This window comes from Montipora capricornis, chromosome 1 (assembly GCF_036669925.1).
Source record: "Montipora capricornis isolate CH-2021 chromosome 1, ASM3666992v2, whole genome shotgun sequence".
Classification (NCBI taxonomy): Eukaryota; Metazoa; Cnidaria; class Anthozoa; order Scleractinia; family Acroporidae; genus Montipora; species Montipora capricornis.
This window is the reverse complement of record NC_090883.1, coordinates 52,668,635-52,688,634: the sequence shown is the minus strand read 5'-3', so window position 1 is coordinate 52,688,634 and position 20,000 is coordinate 52,668,635. Positions and strand designations below refer to the sequence as shown.

At 41.1% G+C, this 20,000-nt stretch overlaps 1 protein-coding gene and 1 long non-coding RNA gene across 5 annotated transcripts in view; one reads left to right on the top strand and one right to left on the bottom strand.

Moving 5' to 3' along the window:
* The window catches only part of LOC138049926 (NACHT domain- and WD repeat-containing protein 1-like), a 39,542-nt gene extending 30,215 nt beyond the window's left edge, over positions 1–9,327 (top strand). For all 4 annotated transcript variants that reach the window (XM_068896423.1, XM_068896430.1, XM_068896408.1 and 1 more), the window contains 7 exons: positions 1,677–1,993; positions 2,721–2,896; positions 3,643–3,963; positions 4,247–4,598; positions 5,031–5,518; positions 6,111–6,933; positions 7,791–9,327. In XM_068896423.1, the coding sequence (XP_068752524.1) occupies positions 1,677–1,993; positions 2,721–2,896; positions 3,643–3,963; positions 4,247–4,598; positions 5,031–5,518; positions 6,111–6,933; positions 7,791–8,621 (3,308 nt within the window). In that variant the 3' untranslated portion in view covers positions 8,622–9,327. The remainder of the gene's footprint in view (positions 1–1,676; positions 1,994–2,720; positions 2,897–3,642; positions 3,964–4,246; positions 4,599–5,030; positions 5,519–6,110; positions 6,934–7,790) is intronic.
* Positions 9,328–11,004: 1,677 nt separating this feature from the next.
* LOC138048432 (uncharacterized) lies at positions 11,005–17,249 on the bottom strand. The gene is made up of 2 exons (XR_011132197.1): positions 17,134–17,249; positions 11,005–11,357 (listed from the first exon to the last, which is right to left on the bottom strand). It is a non-coding gene; the product is annotated as an uncharacterized lncRNA (long non-coding RNA).
* Positions 17,250–20,000: the final 2,751 nt, after the last annotated feature.

Here is a 20,000-nt window from a genome sequence, read left to right as displayed (position 1 = left end):
CACATCAGTTCATTTCTGAACTCACCGCTGGTTTTTGGGTTGAGGTTTTTGAATTGCGTGTGCTGAGAACGGAACAAAAATACAACTTGCAGTTGCAGTACATAATTATATTAGTGGCAGCACAGTCTCGAGAAACTATGCCTTGTGCACAACTGGAAGTCTATATGAATTCCGGGTTTGCATCGTGTACGGTATCAGTGGAGACCAGTGCGAGACAGGTAGGTCCGGTTGCAGTTGGCTCATACGCACGGGGAAGGCCGGGAAGTCAGGGTGTTCAGCGATTCCCTTACGGATAATAAGTACATACACAGGTAGGTAATGCTAATCTGTTATTACATGAACGTCGTCGAGGCAGTTTGCTACGGGACAAGTTAGCTTGTTCACAAAGTCAATGAAAACTGAGATGTGGTTTCTTTCCGAACCCCAAGGCAATCAAACAGTGGTGTAGCAGCTCTGCTAACCTGCTAAAGTTTGGTACTGTAAGGAGCTTTTTTTTGTTTTTAAGTCCAAATCATTGCTTCAATTGTTTAGCAATCACATTATACGTTAGGAGAACTGCAATATCATCCCAATCAAAAAACCCAACTGAACAGCGACTTTATTTATAATTCAATAAACGCTATTTATTAGTCCTCGAGCTTGAGAAAACTAATCCAGTCTGGTGCAACAACAATTCAAGTACATTAATTTTATATACGTGCATGCCTTAAGGATTTTAAAGTAATGAAAAATAAGCTATTTGCTCATGTGATTAACGAGACCTTTTGTCGTCCATGACAAAAGGTAATACCGACCTTCAGAATTGGATGCGAGTGGGAGTTTTAAAATTAACTTTCCTCAGTCTTCTTAGACAATCACTTGTTAACGTTTTCTTGTTTTTAAAGCATATGTCATTACAGTCAAGTAAGAGAAATTTTACTTCTGGTTGGCGCGATTGGTTGAAAATTAGAACCTCAAACTGAATAGACAAATCTGAGATGATGTGTGCACGCGGAATAAAGTTTGTGGTAAAATAGCGTTCACCTTCCGATGAATTTGTTGGCAACAATAACACTTCGGTTGTTTTCTTAAAGAGGCACCGTCGTGCTAATCTTGCTGTTTTTACAGAAAAAGAAACTGGGTCAAAATCTAAATTAATACATTAGCTCACACTTGCATCATTCCCGACAACCCACTGACAAGATATGAACTGATATAGTTAGACCTATAGCACAACGAGCTGTTCGTATTAATTTTTGGTGACTTTCTGAAGACACCGTCTTTAAATTTGAAAAAACTGGCCAGTTTTTTCAAATTTCAATCCATTTCAATCCTCTCCATCTTTCGCTGCAAACAACAAAGAATAGCTTCAGTGCACTTCAATAGTTTTTGGCAACAAGACAACCGCATTATTTTTTGGTCTTCATTGATGCAAACACGCCTTTCAGTGTTTGAAGTTTGACTAAAGTAGCGTTACAATGCCCCTTTATAAGACACACATCTGACCGCCTTAAAGTCATTTACATTTGCCCTCTTAACAAAAGCGAAAACCATACTAACAAATTGTGAGCAAATCCAGAAACGATATACATGTGTGTGTATCTACATATATTCTAACTTTACGGCCTGCGCATGTGACGAGAATCACCCTGGCCTGTTTCTGTGCAAAAGGATGTAATGAATAACTCTGTTTTCAGGTCGCGCCCTCACAGAGAGTTTCTGCGAACAGCTTAAACTTGTTTATGACATTAGCGATGAGGTTCCTGAAGACTACAAAGGCTTGTGCGAGATCTTTCCGTCATTTATCGGGCATGCTTCAGAGCAAAAACCGCTGTGCATTGTGATTGATTCCTTAGACCAATTGACTGACGCAGACGGTGCAAGGCGTTTCTTGGAATGGCTCCCACGCAAGCTTCCAGCGCATGTGCACATGGTATTATCTACTCTACCCGTGGAGGGTGGTTGTTTGCAGCGCCTGAAAACATTTGGATTACTATCTGAGCGATTCTTAGAGGTAACTTATTTTATTTGTAAATGAGGCGGTTTCTATTTTTTTTCTCTACACCTTCATGTACTTTAGTTGTCAATCTGCTTTGTAGTAAAAAGACAAGCATAATAACTTAAAACTCGGAGCAAGGATGATCTTCGCATTTGTGAGGTGAATCTGAAGCCATCCAGGCTTAACCGTAACTCGAGCCCAGGACCCTGCGATTCCGCTGCATTGCTCCACCTTTTTAAGTTTTTAAAGCCATCTTTGATCTGCCCCTATTACGAAGGTTAACACAGCCCATTAGATGTTGAAAGGGTAACAAAGATAAATATGCCTTCCAAACGGACAACCCTCCTTTAGCAACACTTGTACGTGTTCTTTACCATATTGTAGACCATTTTCATAAATGGTGATCACCTTTACTTTTTTTTCTATTTATGTTAATTAGACCTACTGCCCTCATTTTGAAACAAAAATTCTTTTGAAATTTGCTCGTCGTATCGAGGCTAGAAAGGTTATTAGCATTAAAACTCAAGAATAGTTTATTGGCCGCCATTATTGAAGAGGTCTATAAGCGTTGCAAAAGTGAATACAAATTTAAATGTAAGGACAGCCCCTGACTGATAAGACGTTCCTTGAAACCCTGAGATCTAGCACGGAATTGTAATGTTAAAACGTGAAAACATAGATCATAAAATCGTAACTAATTTTGCTTCCAAAAACACATGGTGATATTTTGCCTCAAATTTAGGTGACCCGGCTTGATGTGCATGATGGACCTGTAATCCTTGAAAACTGGCTTCAATCGGTCAACAGAACGCTGACCCCTGAACAGCAGGCGTTCGTATTGGATGCCTTCAACCGCTGTCCGTTACCGCTCTATTTGCATTTGCTGTTTAACAAGTGTCGTTCTTGGTCTTCATACAAGTAAGAACGTACAGTTTGTATGGCGGCGTTTCAACATAGGAAAAGGGTGGTGATCTTTAGTAAATTAATTATTCTCCAAGAATAACAAGACAAATAACATCAAGTTATTAAAAATGCAAAAACTCACCGGTGGCTCAGTTGGTTGAGCACCGGGCTATCACGCGGGAGGTCGTGAGTTCAACTCCGGCCGGACCAACACTCAGGGTCTTTAAATAATTGAGGAGAAAGTGCTGCCTTTGTAATTACATCTGCAAATGGTTAGACTCTCTAGGGTTCTCGGATAAGGACGATAAGCCGGAGGTCCCGTCTCACAACCCTTCAATGTTCATAATCCTGTGGGACATAAAAGAACCCGAACACTTGTCGCAAAGAGTAGGGCATGTAGTTCCCGGTGTTGTGATCTGTCTTCTGTGGGATATCATGGCTGGGAGGGTAAAAAGGGCGCACTTAATTTGGAGCCTCGCTCTGTTGTGCGACCCCCATCACAGCCTGTTTCTCTGTTGTGGTGAAAGTGATTAAATAAATAAATAAATAAATAACAGTGTATACCAGCATCGCAGCTACGTGGTCCCTAAAGGTCTTTGATCCAAAAACAAGGGGCGCTGTGCCTCCATTCCCTTGGTTCATCCCCTCGATCCCCCACTAAGTTAACATTTCTTGTGTATCGAGCATTTCAATGTTGTTGGGTTAATTTCAGTGCTTGCGATGAGCGCAGATTCATGTATTAATTTTATTCCCATTTTTAGAAACATTGCAGACACAATCCTTGAGTCCGACGTGATTGGAATGATAAATTCTCTCTACCAAGCCCTCGAAAAGTATCACGGTCAAATGCTTGTGGGGAGAGTCCTGGGTCTTTTGGCGGCGGGAACGGATGGCATGAATTCAGAAGACATTTTGAATATCTTAAGTTGTGATGAGGAACTCTTAACTGACGTGTTGGTCTGGCACGAGCCACCCAAGCGCCGTCTGCCACCCTTGCTGCTGGCGCGTTTGAAGTACGATCTTGGCCCGTTTTTAGTTGAGAGGGGTGCATATGGAGTGTCTCTGTTAGCTCTGTATCACAGGTAAGAATCTCATACTTCGTAGTTGGAGGCTACTCAAATTGAAAGTTAGCTTTGCGGCAAAGACTCTCACACATGTGACCCTCAGAGTTCTTAGCGCTCTTCTGTTTCCCTGAAGAAATGTCTAGTGGCGGTAAAAATGAAAATAAGCTCGAATGTGCCCTTGATTTGTCTGTCATATATGGGCAACAATAGACAAAAATAGACAAATTGAGCTAACCTTTTCTTTAATTTATCTGGCAATTGTGCGTCTTTCCATTTGATCTACATATTTTTGTGATTGTAGGCAGTTTGTAGAGGTCGCTAGAGAGAGATACCTCGTAGAGGATCGTAACAAGGAAACACAAAGCAATATCGCCGACTACTTCTCTGGCGAATATCACAAGAAATATGGCCAAGAACGAGACATTCCTGCTCAGCCACATGCTTATTCATCGGTGGCTCTAAATCTGAGGAAACTGGATCGACTTCCTGAAGCTTTACTCGAGGCACGTGATTTCAAGAGGCTGCGAAGCACCTTGGGGGATTTAAAGTTCATTCAAGCAAAGTGCATGGCTGGAATGGGATATGAGCTTCTCGCGGAGGCTACCAGGGCGCTCAGTTGTGCGGTTAATGAACAAGCGGAGCCTCACAGTCAGGTGATTTGAGATAAAGGCATTCTCTTGTTAATATTTAAAAAGGACAAGTTACTGGACGCTGCCATAAAAAAATTGAGAAGGGATGGCGCAGTGGTGAGGGCACTCGTTTCCCACCAGTGTGGCCCGGGTTCGATTCAGCGTCATATGTGGGTTGAAGTTGTTGGTTCTCTCCTCTGCTTCGAGAGGTTTTTCGCCGGCTACTTCTTTTTCTTTTTCTTTTAACAAAAGCAAATAGTTTATTTGTGCCACACGCAAGTTAATATAAGTAATAGACGTAAGAAAGGTACTTGAAACAAAACAGTCCTCTACTCGAGTTGGAGGCTTCAAAACTCGCTAGTCTTCTATTACGAAATAGATATTAAAAGCTTGACGGAAGAACAAAGTCATTTTTGGTCGAAAATGAAATTTTAATTGCGTATAATTGAATCTTAGGTCGTCAAAGATCTCGAAGATATTTTGGGATTCTTGCGCAGCGAGATTCACATTTTGAGTGGATCACCGATCTTGACTTACCAGCAGGCAGCTACGTATCCACAAAACCATTGGATCGCCCGAAATGCACTACGCATGCGTTTAGCATTTGATCAACCTGATCCTGACAACATCCCTACACCAGATAGGTGGGTGGAGTGGTTGAACAAGCCAGAAGTTCCGGAAGCTTTTGAACTTGAACTCGGTGGGCATTCGAAAGGTATTCTGTCGACTTGCTTTGCAAAGGACAACAGGACTTTGCTCTCTGGTTCGGCCGATGGAACAATCAGAGTTTGGGACAGTCAAACAGGAGAATTGCATGCACAACTTGAGGATCATCAAGGACCTGTCACTTGTGTTCGGCTTTCCCCGGATGGCACCATAATGGCGTCTGCATCAGCTGACAAGACTATCCGACTGTGGAGATTTCCTGCCATTAAATGTTTAAGGTTTGTAAATGTCACAGGGCCACTCTTATGCAAGAATGGTCAGTGTAACGTTATTGAGGAATTTCGGCTTCTTTTGTTAAAAAAAAACATTTGTCGCATTCATGATTGAGGCATTCATTGGCTGAGCTGAACGCAATCATCGCAGCCTTGACTTTCCGATTGTCACGTCTTGCGCGCACGTTTGGTGACTTGCGAGTTTAAATTTTAAAGGAAAATAATAGTTCGAACTGAAGTAAACTCGAGCATATGTCGGTAGTCTTTGAACGTAGCATGCAGTTTAAGTCTTCTTTACCCCTTTTTAATGGAGAGAGAGAGAGAGTATTTACAAAAAGACACTCCCTCCCTTTGGCAATGTAAGACAGTGCTCGTGGTTTGACAGCTTTGAATTGCGTGGGAAGGGGGAGGATTAAGAAGGCTTGTGTTTTGTACCGTGTAGATCTATTGCTAGAAAAGAACTTAAAAAAGAGAGGTGTCTTCATTCGAAATGTATCAAGAACTATGCAACTGATTATAGCTCTTTTGACAGTAACACGTCAATACAATTTTGAAAAGCACCGAACATGAACATGACTTAAATTTATTTTCCTAAAAGGATTCTGGGGGGACACGAAGACAGAGTGACCTGCGTCGCCTTCTCGAAAGGTGGAGACAAGCTTCTTTCATCATCAAAAGACAAGACCCTAAAAATCTGGGACGTGGTTACGGGTGCCAACCTAGAGACACTCAGGGGACACAAAAGCTTCCCTATGTCATGTGCCTGGTCACCGCTTGATCAATCAATTGCTGCTTCGTGCGGTGATCAGCTGGAACTCTTCATATGGGATCTCGAGGAGAAGAAAATCAGGCATACCTTGGAGGGCCACCAGCGCGACGACAACCCAAATTTTCCCGTCAGAGACACCTTGGAAGGTTATGCAGAGCTTGACTTCAAAGCCCTTATTTGGTCCATGTGTTTCTCTCCTGATGGATTGCATCTTGCATCCGCCTGCGTGGACAGTGACGTCATCTTATGGGACGTGCAAACTGGGGCAAGGGTCTGGACGTTCAACCTTCCAAACGACGCTTCTACTGTTGCTTTTGTGAAGACGGACCACGGTACGTTATTGGCTGCTGGCTCTTCCGCTCATCATACGGTCACTGTCTTCGATGCAACCTTCGATGAAGACAGCTATGACGTCAGCGCTAGATCTAGGACCTTCGCATTGTTAGGTGGTCATTCAAATTGGGTACTGGATGTGGCGTTTAATGGAGATGGTACTTTGCTGGCATCTGCTGCTTCGGACAAAACCGTACGCGTCTGGGACGCTACGGCAGCAGAAAAACTACGTGAAGCGCGTTTTCATTCAGAACGCTGTTGGAGTGTGGCATACTCTGAAGACGGGAAATGGCTGGCTTCAGCATCAGATGACTTTAAGGTGAGCGGAATATATAAAGACAAAAAATGTATTGCACCTAGAGGTGAAAGTGCCGCTGGGAATAAAATCACTTGGCTTTTCCGCCGGGGAGAGGGCGAAAAAGCCCTGGAAACGAGGTGGTTCTTTGATGGATATGGAGTGTGAAATGACCATTCAAAGGAAAATTTTAATCAGCTGGTTTTTACAAAGCTCCAACACCGTTCCTCCAAAATCAATTCGGGCTTGCTTCGCCTATTTTGTAGAGATTCATCAACTAATGGCAAAAATGGCGATTCGGTAACATAACAAAAGAAAATTAGCCCACGTATAAGTCGAGTTAAAAGCTGACGTTTCGAGGGGAAAGCCCTTCGTGAAAGCGAAAAACGTTTGAGCGTGAACTTCAGTGTAATTTTGTGTTTCGTTTTCGTTGGCGTTCACCGCCGTTAGATGTCAAGATCCCTTGCAACTGATCTCAAAGAGGATACGCATAACTCCACATGCTTTTGCTCGAAGGACCATCAGAATTCAGTAGTTTTTGTGTCCTTTCATTTCATGTGGTTACCATTTTTAATTGAACTACTACCAAATGAAAAACTTTTATCCGCAGACTATAGAGCGTTTTCACTCACGTGACTAGTAGCCATATTGGATTACTGAAACAAAAGAAAGTATTTGCATAAAAATAGAGTTCAATTCCCGGAGGATTAGTTTGGTACACCATCATGGCCGCCATTCCTTTGTTTTGGAACACCAACATGGCCGCCGTGACGTCATGTGAAAACGCTCAATATCGGCTGTGATAGGCTAATATGATTGGTTGGAGTACTAGCATTAGCTATTGCAGCGATGCAGCCAAAACGTGTCCTTTGTTTCTGCAGGTATGTGTATGGGACATGGAGGCGCTGAAGGTCTCTTTGATCTATGAAGGACACGAGAATAAAAGAACTTTTTCCTGCGGAGTGCGCGCGTGTACCTTTTCACGAGATTCCAAACAGGTCGCCAGTGGTGGAGACGAGCTCAAAATTCGCATTTGGTCGCGAGAGAGCGGTAAGGATAACATCGTGTTGCACTGCGGCGAGTCCATGCTTCCTTGGTGCCTTCGATTCTCAATGGACGACAAAAGATTGGTCTCCGTCGGCGAGTTTGCAACCGGTGCGATTGTGTGGGACTTAGAGAAACAATCTAAGATTACCGTCTTGGAAGGGCATGAACGCTTCTGCCAATATACTGAATTTTCTCCATCAGGAAAGTTCATCCTAACCAGTTCAATAGACAACTCTGCAAGAATCTGGAACAGCTCCAGTCTAGAGCACGTGACCACTGTAGTGCAACCAGATTGGGTGACCTGTGCCACGTTCTCTCACAACGAGAAGATGTTAGCCACTTGTTCAAAAGATGAATTGGTGCGTCTGTGGGACACAAGCACCTGGAAAGAGACATGCGTGATGCGAGGACACGATTCTGAGATCCGAATGGTAAGTTTTTCTCCCAGTGACCAGTTTTTGGCTAGTGGGGCCTTGGACCAAACCATTCGTATATGGGATTGCGATACTGGTCACCAGGTTCAAGTGTTTTATGCGGCTTCTGGGATCTGGGGGCTAGCCTGGCACCCAATTGTGGCAGATATGCTGACGGCTGGAGATGCTGTTGGTTATCTTTACTTCTTAAAGCTTCACGAGCGAAAAAACGGACATGACCAAGAGGACTAGAGACCTGGGGAGGCCATAATTATATGAAACATGAATTAGTATTATCATTACAAGTTCAAATCGTTGCCTTAGAACCTTGAGTATGTCATTCAGCTATGGCTGAGTATACTTCAATACACCGAAAAAAAGATTGCGAATTTTTGTACACAATACATGCAATTGCAAGCTATTTCTTAGTTTGTTAACGTTATCAAGGATGAAAGGAAAAAATGTTGGTCGACTTTTGTTCACTGGAGTGAATATTTAAACAATAAAGATTGCACTGGGAACCTACTCTACGAGGATTGGATCTTAAGGCCTGGTCTTCACTTTGAGACTTAATGATGGTTGGTACCTTTTGTTAGAATAATTAATAACTAATTAACGACAATGCAATACGGCCCGAGAAAACGAGAGCGGTAAGATGTGTAGGGTGTTTTTTGGATCACTTATTCAATCACCAAAAGTCAGCGGACCGCACTGTAGAATACCGCTTGCTAACTTGGCCTGTCATAGCTTGCGTACTCCCTCCGAGATAAGAGGGTTTATCTCACTCCCAACGGGTCATCACAAACGGTTCACAATAAGAGGTACGACCCTACCCTACATAATGCCTGTTTTGTTCACCTGATGTTATTTTTGCCTTTATAATTCGCTAGATTTGTTATTTTTCTTTATCTTTGTTATATTTACGAAGCCACCTTCTCTTCTCTCTTGCAAGGATTCGTTGTTTTCCTTGTGTCGTTCACTTGTTTTTTTTTTTTCATTTTTGAGGTTTTAGTTGGATTTATTAAACCTCCACCCCTTCTCTATCTTTTGCATCTTTACAAAGAGTTAACGCAATATAAATCAGTTTGTGACGTAAAAACAGGAATAGACCCACTCCCCTTCCAACTCGGTCGTGAACAAAAGATGCTTCGATTTTCGCAACTTTCGAAGCCTCTAAAATGGCAGGATTTGTTAGAAAAAGGAAAAAAAGCCGCGATGCGTTTCGAACAGGTGCAAAGATTCATTTTAGCGAAAAAAAATATTTTGGGGTTATGGGCACTTTAAAGGCTAAGGAGAAATTGATCGCCGGGGGTAGCAGGGAGGAGTGGAGCTGATGTATTGACGCTAGGCTTACGCGGGATTTCCTTGTACGGGAAGAATATATCTGTATATATCCATTGGCTGACGCACTACGTGGTCACCCATCCATTTAAGAAGGTCGGCAATCAAGGATCGTTTGTAAGACTGAATCACCCATCTACGATCAACCGTCTGTGAAAAAGTGTTACTTGTAAGGAGTGACAGTGAAATAATAAGGATTCAGCGAAACAATACTCCTAAAACGCACGTCAAGGTATTAACCCGAAAATGATTTTTTTTTTCTCCAAGGCATCTTTCTTTTTCTCAAATTTGTTTTATAAACATTGATTTTCAATTCTTGTTTTCCAATTGGGTTAATGCGATCCTTGTACGGGGAAAAAAATCAAGAAATAAGTGGAACGTCGGTTTTGAATGACATAATAGGGAGTTTAATCAGGCAAGAACAACGGAAGTGGCAACGAAAATGTCAGTCCAAAATATAACTTAGCGCTATCGCAAGTATTTCGCAATTTTTCCATTTTGTTCAAGTTAAAGTCCAATAAGGGCGAACTATCCTGTAACTGGATGGGTACAAACGGTACAAGGAATGGTTCATTGATTTCACGTTGTTTTGTAGAGTACGGCAAAAAAATGCATGGAAATTCGTGCTACACGTGCAGCAAGATTATTTTTTCTTTTTTTTAACTTCGTGTTTCATTGAATCGATCGATATACGAAGCAGCTTTTCCTTGCTCTTAATAAGAATCCATGGTTTGTTTGTGTGCATTGTTTCCTAACCAATCTCGAGAGCTGTTATTAGGCTGGCCCATTTCCGAGTTCATGTCTGCCTCCTCTTCAAAGCGAGTCTAGGCGCGAAGTTTTTGTCATGGTAAATAGTTCTACTTTACATATAGTGAAGTCTGCTACGAGCCTAGAAGGCCCATCAGACCGGTACTTATCTCCGGTTTCTGTAGCATGAAGCGACCAGGAGAATTTTTATACTCCACCCTGGATGAGATGGCCAGTCCATCGCAGGGTTACCCTCAGCATTAGATTCGCCGGTACCCATTTATACACCTGGGTGGAGAGAGACACCGTGATAGTAAAGTGTCTTGCCCAAGAACACAACACACTGTCCCCGGAGTCGAGCGCAATAACCATGAGGTCAGCGCGCCTCCCACATATGAATGAAAACTAATTTTCATAATAAAAACTTTGCTCTTAGGCTCGCTTTGAAGAGGAGGCAGACATGAACTCGGAAATAGACTAGTCCACCGCTTTCTTTCCCTACGAAAAGAAAATAGCTATGCTGGAGTGTAAGTTTCATAAGTCCAGCCTTTGTAACTGACTTTCACATTTAATTTTCAGTATATCTCATCCGAACACCCTCTACAACTATGAGCGTGTTCATTCTTAAGGGCTAAAACTTGTCATCTATAACTAAATCTACAATTAAGACGTATGCTTCTTGAGCTTTGTTCAGTTCTTCTGGTTTTCACGCTTGTCAGCAGCAGCCTGTGCACGCGCAGCAAAACCTCCTTTAGGAACTCCTCCACCTTCCTTTTTTGCCTCAGCACTCTGAATACGAGAGGCGGCGTCTTTTGTCATCGGATTTTTTGGGCCTCCACCGGTCTGCTGGCCTCCTTGTTTATCCATTCTTCAGTGAATGTTTGGCTGGGAATCGGTAAACTGCGGGGAAATTGAATATAGAGGAAGTACATTGTTTACTTTCAATCATTACAAATTGTTTAAAAGGCACACGTCAGCTTACTCCCTGTCCCATGGGAGTTGGTGCGAGTTTCAAGAAAACAATGTCTGATGTTCTTGCAGGACTTCAAGATTATAAATTTCATCAAAACGTTTCTTTGTCGCTCGATGTATAAACTGTTTGCAGTACATCAGGTACATCAGGATAAATTTATTGAGTAACCCGCTGTCTGAAGCACGGGCTCAAATGTCGCGAATTTCTGGCCATGTAGTAAACAAATTATGGTGTTTTAACAGACATTCATGTTACCTCGTTTACTGCGCCTTTCAATAACATGCGGACTCTTAAATTCACAGGTCAACCGACAAATGCGTTTTTCGCTACCGTCAATCAAATGTTCCGCGGCTCCTCCCAGCTTCCGACTTTGTTGACTGAACTGGGCTTAACGATGTGATTTGATTATTACGCACTCGACAGTAGTTGGAAGCTCGGAGGAGCCGCCGAACATTTGCTTGACGGTAGGGAAAAACGCATTTGTCGGTTGACCTTTGAATTAAAGAGTCCGCATGTTATTGAAAGGCGCAGTAAGTTGCAGTTATAGTTAATACATCATGTACTTTACTCTTCTTACTTTGCCGAAAAAATTGTTGACTGAACAAAACATTTGCAGTTGACAGAATTTAAATCTAACTAGACCCTCTATGAGGGTACACTGGGTTTCCTGGGGGTACTTGCACCGTTCCAGACAATTTTTTTCAAGTTGGGGGGTCATTAAGACCATTTAAGGGGTCACCCAGAAGTCATACTAGCAGAGGCCCTTTGGTTCAAAGGTCCTCACACGTTCGTAGGACGAAACAGATCCTTTTCTGAGGTTAAAAACCTGGCTACCGGCCTATTAATTAATCATTTGTCAGAAAGAAGAAATTCCTGTCCTCTTTAGAAAAAATAAACACGCATTGCTTAAGGTTGGTAGTGACGTAACACAGGGATTTATTCCATATAAAATGTCAACTGAGCTGTGTGTTGTCTTCCAGGAGATTCAAGTTGTCCTTGCGTAATATGTAGTTCTAACAATGCATGATATTGTTTTGGTATTGTCTATCATTGTAGTGCCATGGTAGAAGTCTAAGGTAAACAGCCTGAGAAAACATGTGGTTACTAGCAAAGTCTTGAACCCAGAAAGATTGAAGAAAATAAATGGGAGGTGAGAAACATTGGCTTCTGGGCTGACATGTTGATAATTTCCAAGCTCCCTCACAACTTCTTTCACTACAAGTTTAAGCGTGCCCTCTGAGCAGCTTTGTAATACTAAAATTTACTACCGGTTCCCTGTCCGGCGGCGTTAATATCTGGATGGGTGACCATACCCCTTCGTAAGACAGAGGCATTGGACCGAAAATACTATTAACGCTAACAAATGCGAACTCAGCAAGGTACAGATTTTGTTAGCTTGCCTTATGCAAAAACAAATATTGATGCAAAAGTAAATTGATACACAGTTTTTAGAAAGAGCAGAAGGAAGTTTCCAGGACGGTTGCTCGAGAATAACATATTTGCGACATGAAAACAACATTAATTTTGAACCGTGAATATGGAATATAAAAAGTTACGATCAGCGACAAACATTTTGGGAGATTTTTTCTACGTTCATTTTTATTATTGTACTTTTGGTCGCACAAATAAATCGCAAAATCGAAAGTGACATCGCCGGAATTCAGCGGGCGCCGTGATTAAGTTACCGCGGCATGTTTACTCGCCAAACAGTGAAGCATCTGTGTCAAATGATGGCAAGATACCGGGTTTTATTTTTCTGTCAAGTGTTATAAAGTTTGAAAATAAATGAGTGAATTCAAAACAAAGATCACAATCGCCCAAACTCTGAGTGAGGTTGACCATTGTTTCTGCAAAGTCAAAAATTTACTCTCCAAGACGAGGTTATTTGTCACCAGGTAATTCCATCATTTTGGAAATAGCAGCTACTTTATTATTCACCGGCGTCACAATTTTTTGCTGATTTTGGGGCTCATTTTGTTGAAACTCAAGCACGCTTCCAACAGACCTGTTAATTTTCATGAAACCTTTCCTGCTTACAGAGCAATACTAAAAATATCCTCCCGTATCACGTTTCAACCTTAAGCTCGAAAATTCAATACACAAGATGATATTATAATTCACAAAGGCAGAAAATATCACAGAATCGTTTTTCAGCGAAACATTTTATTGAAACAGACAACATAAGATGCACTAAAACGCCACTCGCGTTGCAATGACTTTCGACGCCATTGCTGGTTAACGAGAATAACAAACTCACGAGGCAGAATGTATATTTATATTTAATTAAGTTAGCACAACAGAAAAACGCTAACCTCATTTTGACACGAAAATGCTTTACTATTGCCATAAAAGCTATCCAGTTAAGCTCGCATATTATAAAACATTCATGAAGGCCACCTTTTCCAGCGAACATTTTTTTGAAACAAACAACATATTTGCTCTTAGAGGCGAAAACCTCTTCCTATTTCATTGCGTGCGTGAAGACAAGAAACTCAATCGTGTCAAATTACCATGTACTTCAGGTTCAAACCCTTTGCTGAAGGACCTTTTCCTTAATAACAAGAAAATGCTTTACTATTGCCACAAAAACTATCCAGTTAAGCTCGCATATCATAAAACATGATGAATTCATAAGGGCCACCTCTTCCAGCTAACAGTTTTTTGAAACAAACAACATATATGCTATTAGAAGCAAAAACCCCTTCCTATTCCATTACGTGCGTGAAGAGAAAAAACTCAATCGTGTCAAATATGCGCAATATTACAACAAACTAAAATTTCGGGATCAAACCGTTTCCATGAAGAACCTTTTCCTTGAATAATGAAGTACAAAATAGACGACAAGCTTTCTTTTAAATAATTCTTGGCTGTCACATTTCCATTTTTTTTTTTTACCTGAAGACTGTGCAGAGTTGATCACAGATCCACTTAAGGTGTTCGATTCGTTCTCTGTCTTTGTTGAACCCATAAGTTACCAGAGAACTTTCCATCTGGTTTCAGTGTTCTACATAACAGCACACTTGGTAAAATCTTAGAAATGCAGCTCACTTTGATTTGGCTCGACGGGCGACAGATTGTTGTCGAAGTCCATTACTCGTCGCTTTTAAGATTCCACCGCCTGTCTTGTTCAGTATCCAAATGACTTGCCATTATTGAGCTTCATAAGGGTATATTTTGTTCAAAGATCCACTAAAACGCCATTCGCGTTACATGACTTTCGACGCCATTGCCGGTTAAGTTTATCATTCAACTGTGTCCACCAGAGAAATCTACGCATTTCCACTAACCTCTCTATCCTAAGAAAATACGAGCAGAAGGCTCTATGCACAAAGACACTACTTAGCAGGGAAGTGACAGGCAAGACTTTTACCGACACGGAAAAAAAATACAAACAAATAAAACAAATAAAACAAACAAATGAAACGCAGATCCCGACTGGGTTTGCCATACTGGCAACCCAGTAAATATCTGCAGTTAATACTACCATTTTAAAATGACATTTTCATTTGATACACAAACTTCAAGTTTAAATACAGAAATGTTAAGAGTTACAGTTACTAGTATTGTGTTGTAATAATGCTGAGACAATTATTTTTTACCTTTGGGCGACATGTAACGATTTTTTTTAGGCTGGGATAGTTGTCACGTTAAAACTTAATTAAAGTATTTTAATATAGTCCATGTAAGCAGTCAAGTTCATATTAAACGTTCATTTTGTTGTATTCAATCGCTTTCTACAATACATTTACATCAGTGACAAATGAACAACATTACTTACAGGAAAAAAAAGGTTTTCTTCCAGTTTGTCAAAAAATAATCACTGATTAACTTGTGGATTTGGAAAAGCCACGAGCCCGTATTGAACATGAGTAAAACCGTTTACCGTTGAAGTTACTGAGTTTGTTCTATGAACTGCGGCCATAACAATTTTAGTAAACTAACAAATTTCATTTTAGAAACAATTAGTGCGTTGCCTAAGGCAATTCCAGTCGTAGACAGGAACAGCCCAACAAATTTCCCTTCATAAAAAAATACCCAAATTACACAATCGTTCCCTGTGCACTTCATTTACATTCTTTGGTTTTTTCAGCTCTCTTTTGATAAACTGGTAACCTCAAAGAAAGGATTACTTCTATACCCTAAGGAGGGAAACATACAAACGCCCAATTGAAGCTATACTAGGACAGCAACATTGGCATGACCTTTTAAATTACGTTTTTAAAAGGCATCCCTCTTACGCTTACCGAAGCGTTTTCCCTCATGTTATTTCATCAATATCCTCTTCCATGTCCAACGCCAACACTTACTTTCACATTGGAACTCCTAGTATTACTGGATTAAGAAGGCGATCAGAAAAGATAACAAGAGGAGCTTTCGGCAGAGCTATGATTGCCCCCGTAGGGAAAAATCCCGAGAAGCCATCATTGTAGTTTGCGCGTATACACAAATTTGTCACTCGATGTCCTTGGCATTACTGGTAATAATACACCGTTTTTAGTTCCTTCACAAGGTGAGATTTTAACAATTCCTGTTTCTTACTATTCATTTGGTCATTTAGTCCGATATCTGCGATTACAAAATCCAGATCAATAAAGCACTGACATGAAACCGTGCAACATCGGTGGTTATTTATTACTTATTATATTAATGACAGTGACTGACAAACTTCATCCTTTTCATTTCAAACCGTGTGGAAAACTGACTTGCTTTAAAAAATGACCTTGCGTTTCCTTTAGTTTAATTCTGTTTCTACTTGTACACCACCGTGTTCGCCATGATCAAACCTTTTACATTTACAACGACACGAAACTATGCAACGCCCTTTTCAGATTCAGTACTGATAAAGCGATTTGTTCTCTCCCCGTTCTCTTTAACATGAATAACTTTTGTCTTATGCTAAGGCTGCTCCGTTTGTAAACGGTCATTCCTCTACCTGGGCCCTGGACGCATTGAATTCAGCGTACAACTATACTTAACAGCGGGGGCAGCTCTAGTCTCAACTATTACTATAGTTCTATGTACATGTGCTTGGATACTCAGGATTGGTGATTGCAGGAACACTCGAGGTTTTATTCTCTTCCCGGGCATCATGTGTCGATTCAGTTTGGTTCCACACTCCGTTCCGAGAAGTCTTTCCACTCACATTAAAACAAATTCCCTTGGAAGGACGCAATCAAGCTGTTGTTTGTAACACGCAATGGAAACAGAAGGACGCTTTTCGGTGTGTCGCATCCGCTCAGTCGTGGCGAAACAAGTAAATGCCTCTAAACGACTATTCAGTGCTTTTGGGCTACAAACCATTTAAACCCGTTGTCGGCGACAAATGACAAAGCAAAGAAATAAAAGTCTGAGATTGAAAATGTTGCATTTTGGTTAAAGTTTTCGGGTTGTGACTCGTACAGATTCGATCAGAATGTATTTTAGGTAATCCCTTTGAGCGACATCGTCTTGAAATAGTGGGAAAAGTGGACTTACTAAAGCTCTTGATGCTACCACGGTTAGAAGCGAATTTTACTGAAATGTGAACACTACAAGTCGCAAACGCCATAGACATCGTCAATTTTAATTTTGATTTCATTTTCAGTTTTCGTCATTAGTAGAGCTCTTTCGTTCGGCTACATAAGATCACATAAGCTTGAGACTTTAAAAGGAAATTATTATAAAAGTTATATTTGAGGAAGGTAGCAATTTATTAAAACATACCTGAAAAAAGATGAAGGGAGATGAATGCTTGTCAATCGCCTTCTTGAAATAGCAATAACTCTAAAAGATATTATATTATAAGAGGGTGTTGTTCGCTTTCTAGGAAAGATGATGTCACTCATTTTCTGGGAAAACATGCGCTGATGACTAGTACTCAGAACCGGTTTGAACCAGTTCCAACAGGTTTACGGTAGAGTATACTGAATTGTCGATCGATGGCAGTCGAGAAGTATTTGTTTGTAGTTAATTTTTAATGCACAGACTCCTTGTATTTATCTGTGGCGACGGGATGGCCAAGAAAGATTTGCGTGGGAACTTTGACTTCTACAACTCATACACAGAGTTACTGAGATAAAGATTGACATGTCGTATTGGATCATGATCATGATGATATTGGTTCAACGCCAAATTCTCATGACTAGCCAAAATAGAAACATCTGATACTGGTTAGGAGAATGAACGCTTAGATCTCGGGAGTGCAAGGGTTAAAGTACTGAAACACTCTCTGTTGTTTTCCAAGAAGACTCATTTCAGCCAGGAGCCCAAATGGCTTTCTTGGAAAAGTAAGCAGTGGAATCCTCATTTCTTGGAAGGACGCACGTGCAAGGTCGTGTAAACATTAAAGGGGCCTTGGTAAAACCCGTGATGGTCAATACCCGTGACGGTCAAATCGCGATAATTGTCACGTAGCCGTCACGTTTCCTATTTAAAAACCTCCTTGTTTGTCGCTAAAATCCGTGACGACTTACTGCTATATGCTATTCCCTGTTGAATATGAGCTGAATTCCTTTCACCTAGTCTGGGTTGCATGCGTTGGCTCGGGTTTTCAATGTTTTAAATCGCCTGGAAATTACAGGAGAACCTCCACGCTAGTTTGATAATCCACAAATTTTGGTCAATTTTTCACGAATCGTAAATGAAATAGCAAGTAAAAATGCTCAAACAAATCGCAAGACTTTGTGCAAAGGAGCCGCTTTCTTCTCACAATGAGAAAAGATTAACAGGGGAGCGGCGTAATTGTCTTCCTCTCAGTTCATGGTACAGGACTGAAGCTTATTTCCTTGATACTGATTATTTAATTTATCCTGCGTAAATACAAAGTATATTTTACAAGCGAACGAGACAATAATTAGCGTAGCCAAAGTGCTGTTAAATAACGAATCTTTTCTTTGTAGTTTAACGCAACATCGTCCCAGAATGCACCACGGAGAGCCGAAATAAGTCACGTCGTATTTCACGTCAACAGTGTCAGGACGACGTCATGTCAACAGCAGTCCCCAGTTGTTCAAACGATGGATAGCGCTATCCGCCAGATAAATCCCTATCCAGTGGATAAGTCATAGCGGAACCGATTGCGCTGTCCAGTGGATTGTGATCTATTCGGTGGATATTACAACTGGGGCCAGGAGCCTGGGCTCAAATGTCTCGTGTAACATGGTTTAAAAATCGGCATTAAAAATCGGCTCGTGTTACATTTCCTTTAAAAACGGATAAACACTCCTCATTAGAATCCTTTATATAAAGCATACTAAGGCATAGCTTTTTTTTCTGATTTGCTAATGTTAACCTCTTACAATAGACAATATTCGTATTCTCGGTGTTGAACTGGAACTAGCTTGCGATGGATGCTAATCCGGGGGAATACATTAGAAAGTATATGCATTTCAAAAGATTCCCACGCATTAGCCTCCATTGCCAGCTAGTTCCAGTCCAATACCGAGAATACGAATATGGTCTATTTGAACCTTTGTTCGGACTCCAGAGGGACACGCTTTTCGTGGACTGTTTTTTAAAGCCGGTCAATAAACTCGCAGGTCGTGTTTTATCGGGTCTAAAACCACTTGGCTTCACCTCATTGTTTAAAACCTGATAAAACATTTCTGCTCGTTTATTAAACCAGAGTAGCCTCTATAAATAGCCCACTTTCGATATATTAAAATTCAGTCCTAAACAAAAGGCATCATCTCGAGGCTCTAGGGAATAAACTCAAACAAATCCTTGTATTTATTCCCCAGAGCCTCGAGATGATGTCTTTTGTTTAGGACTGAATTTTAATATATCGAAAGAGGACTATTGGCCGATGATTGCAAATGTTACAATATTTGAATGCAGCAATTTATTAAACAAGGTTCTAAAGTTTTTCGACTTTTATTTCCAGCTTATGTCGACGACCTATTTCTCTACATTTTCAGCATCAAAAGGAAAAGTTCTTCTTGATATTTATTTATTTTTTATATTGTTTTTATTTGGAAGGCTACAGGCCAGAGACAGCAAAACCCTCATTTATAATATTTAACATTGCAACGAGGAGGATAGACCAAATCGACTAACTCAATGTTGTACCCAATACACCTCCTTACAGTTGTGTGCTTAGTTACCTGGCCTTTAAATGAAAGTGAGCCTGGTGAACAGGGCTGAATAACGTCTGCGCATGTGCTAGCTGTCATGGCGCGATCGATTGCGTGCGGCCTAAGTACCACAACAATCCTTATGAAAATGGCGGCGTTTTCGAAAATTCTCGTGTAGACCCCGGTCTTTTGTTAAAAAGGAGCGTTTAACTGAAAACGGGAGCTTGAAGTTTTCAGAAGAGGTCCGTCGAAAATAGGTCTTTCCACACCGTTTTGTACAAAAGGGTTTAAAGTATGTACAAAAGGTGAAAAAAGTGCGGAAACCCGATAGTTTTTTGCGCGAACTTTATCGATTGTCCATCGAAGAGATGAATTACGTGGGGTTGATATGGGTTACGTTTACTTTGTTGTTGCTGGGGTGTTATGGAAAGCCCACGGACCGGATTTGTTGGTTTGTAAAGCGAACAAGAACTGGGGAAGAATGCCAAGGTCTCCTGAGGCGGTTTGACGAGGCCATTA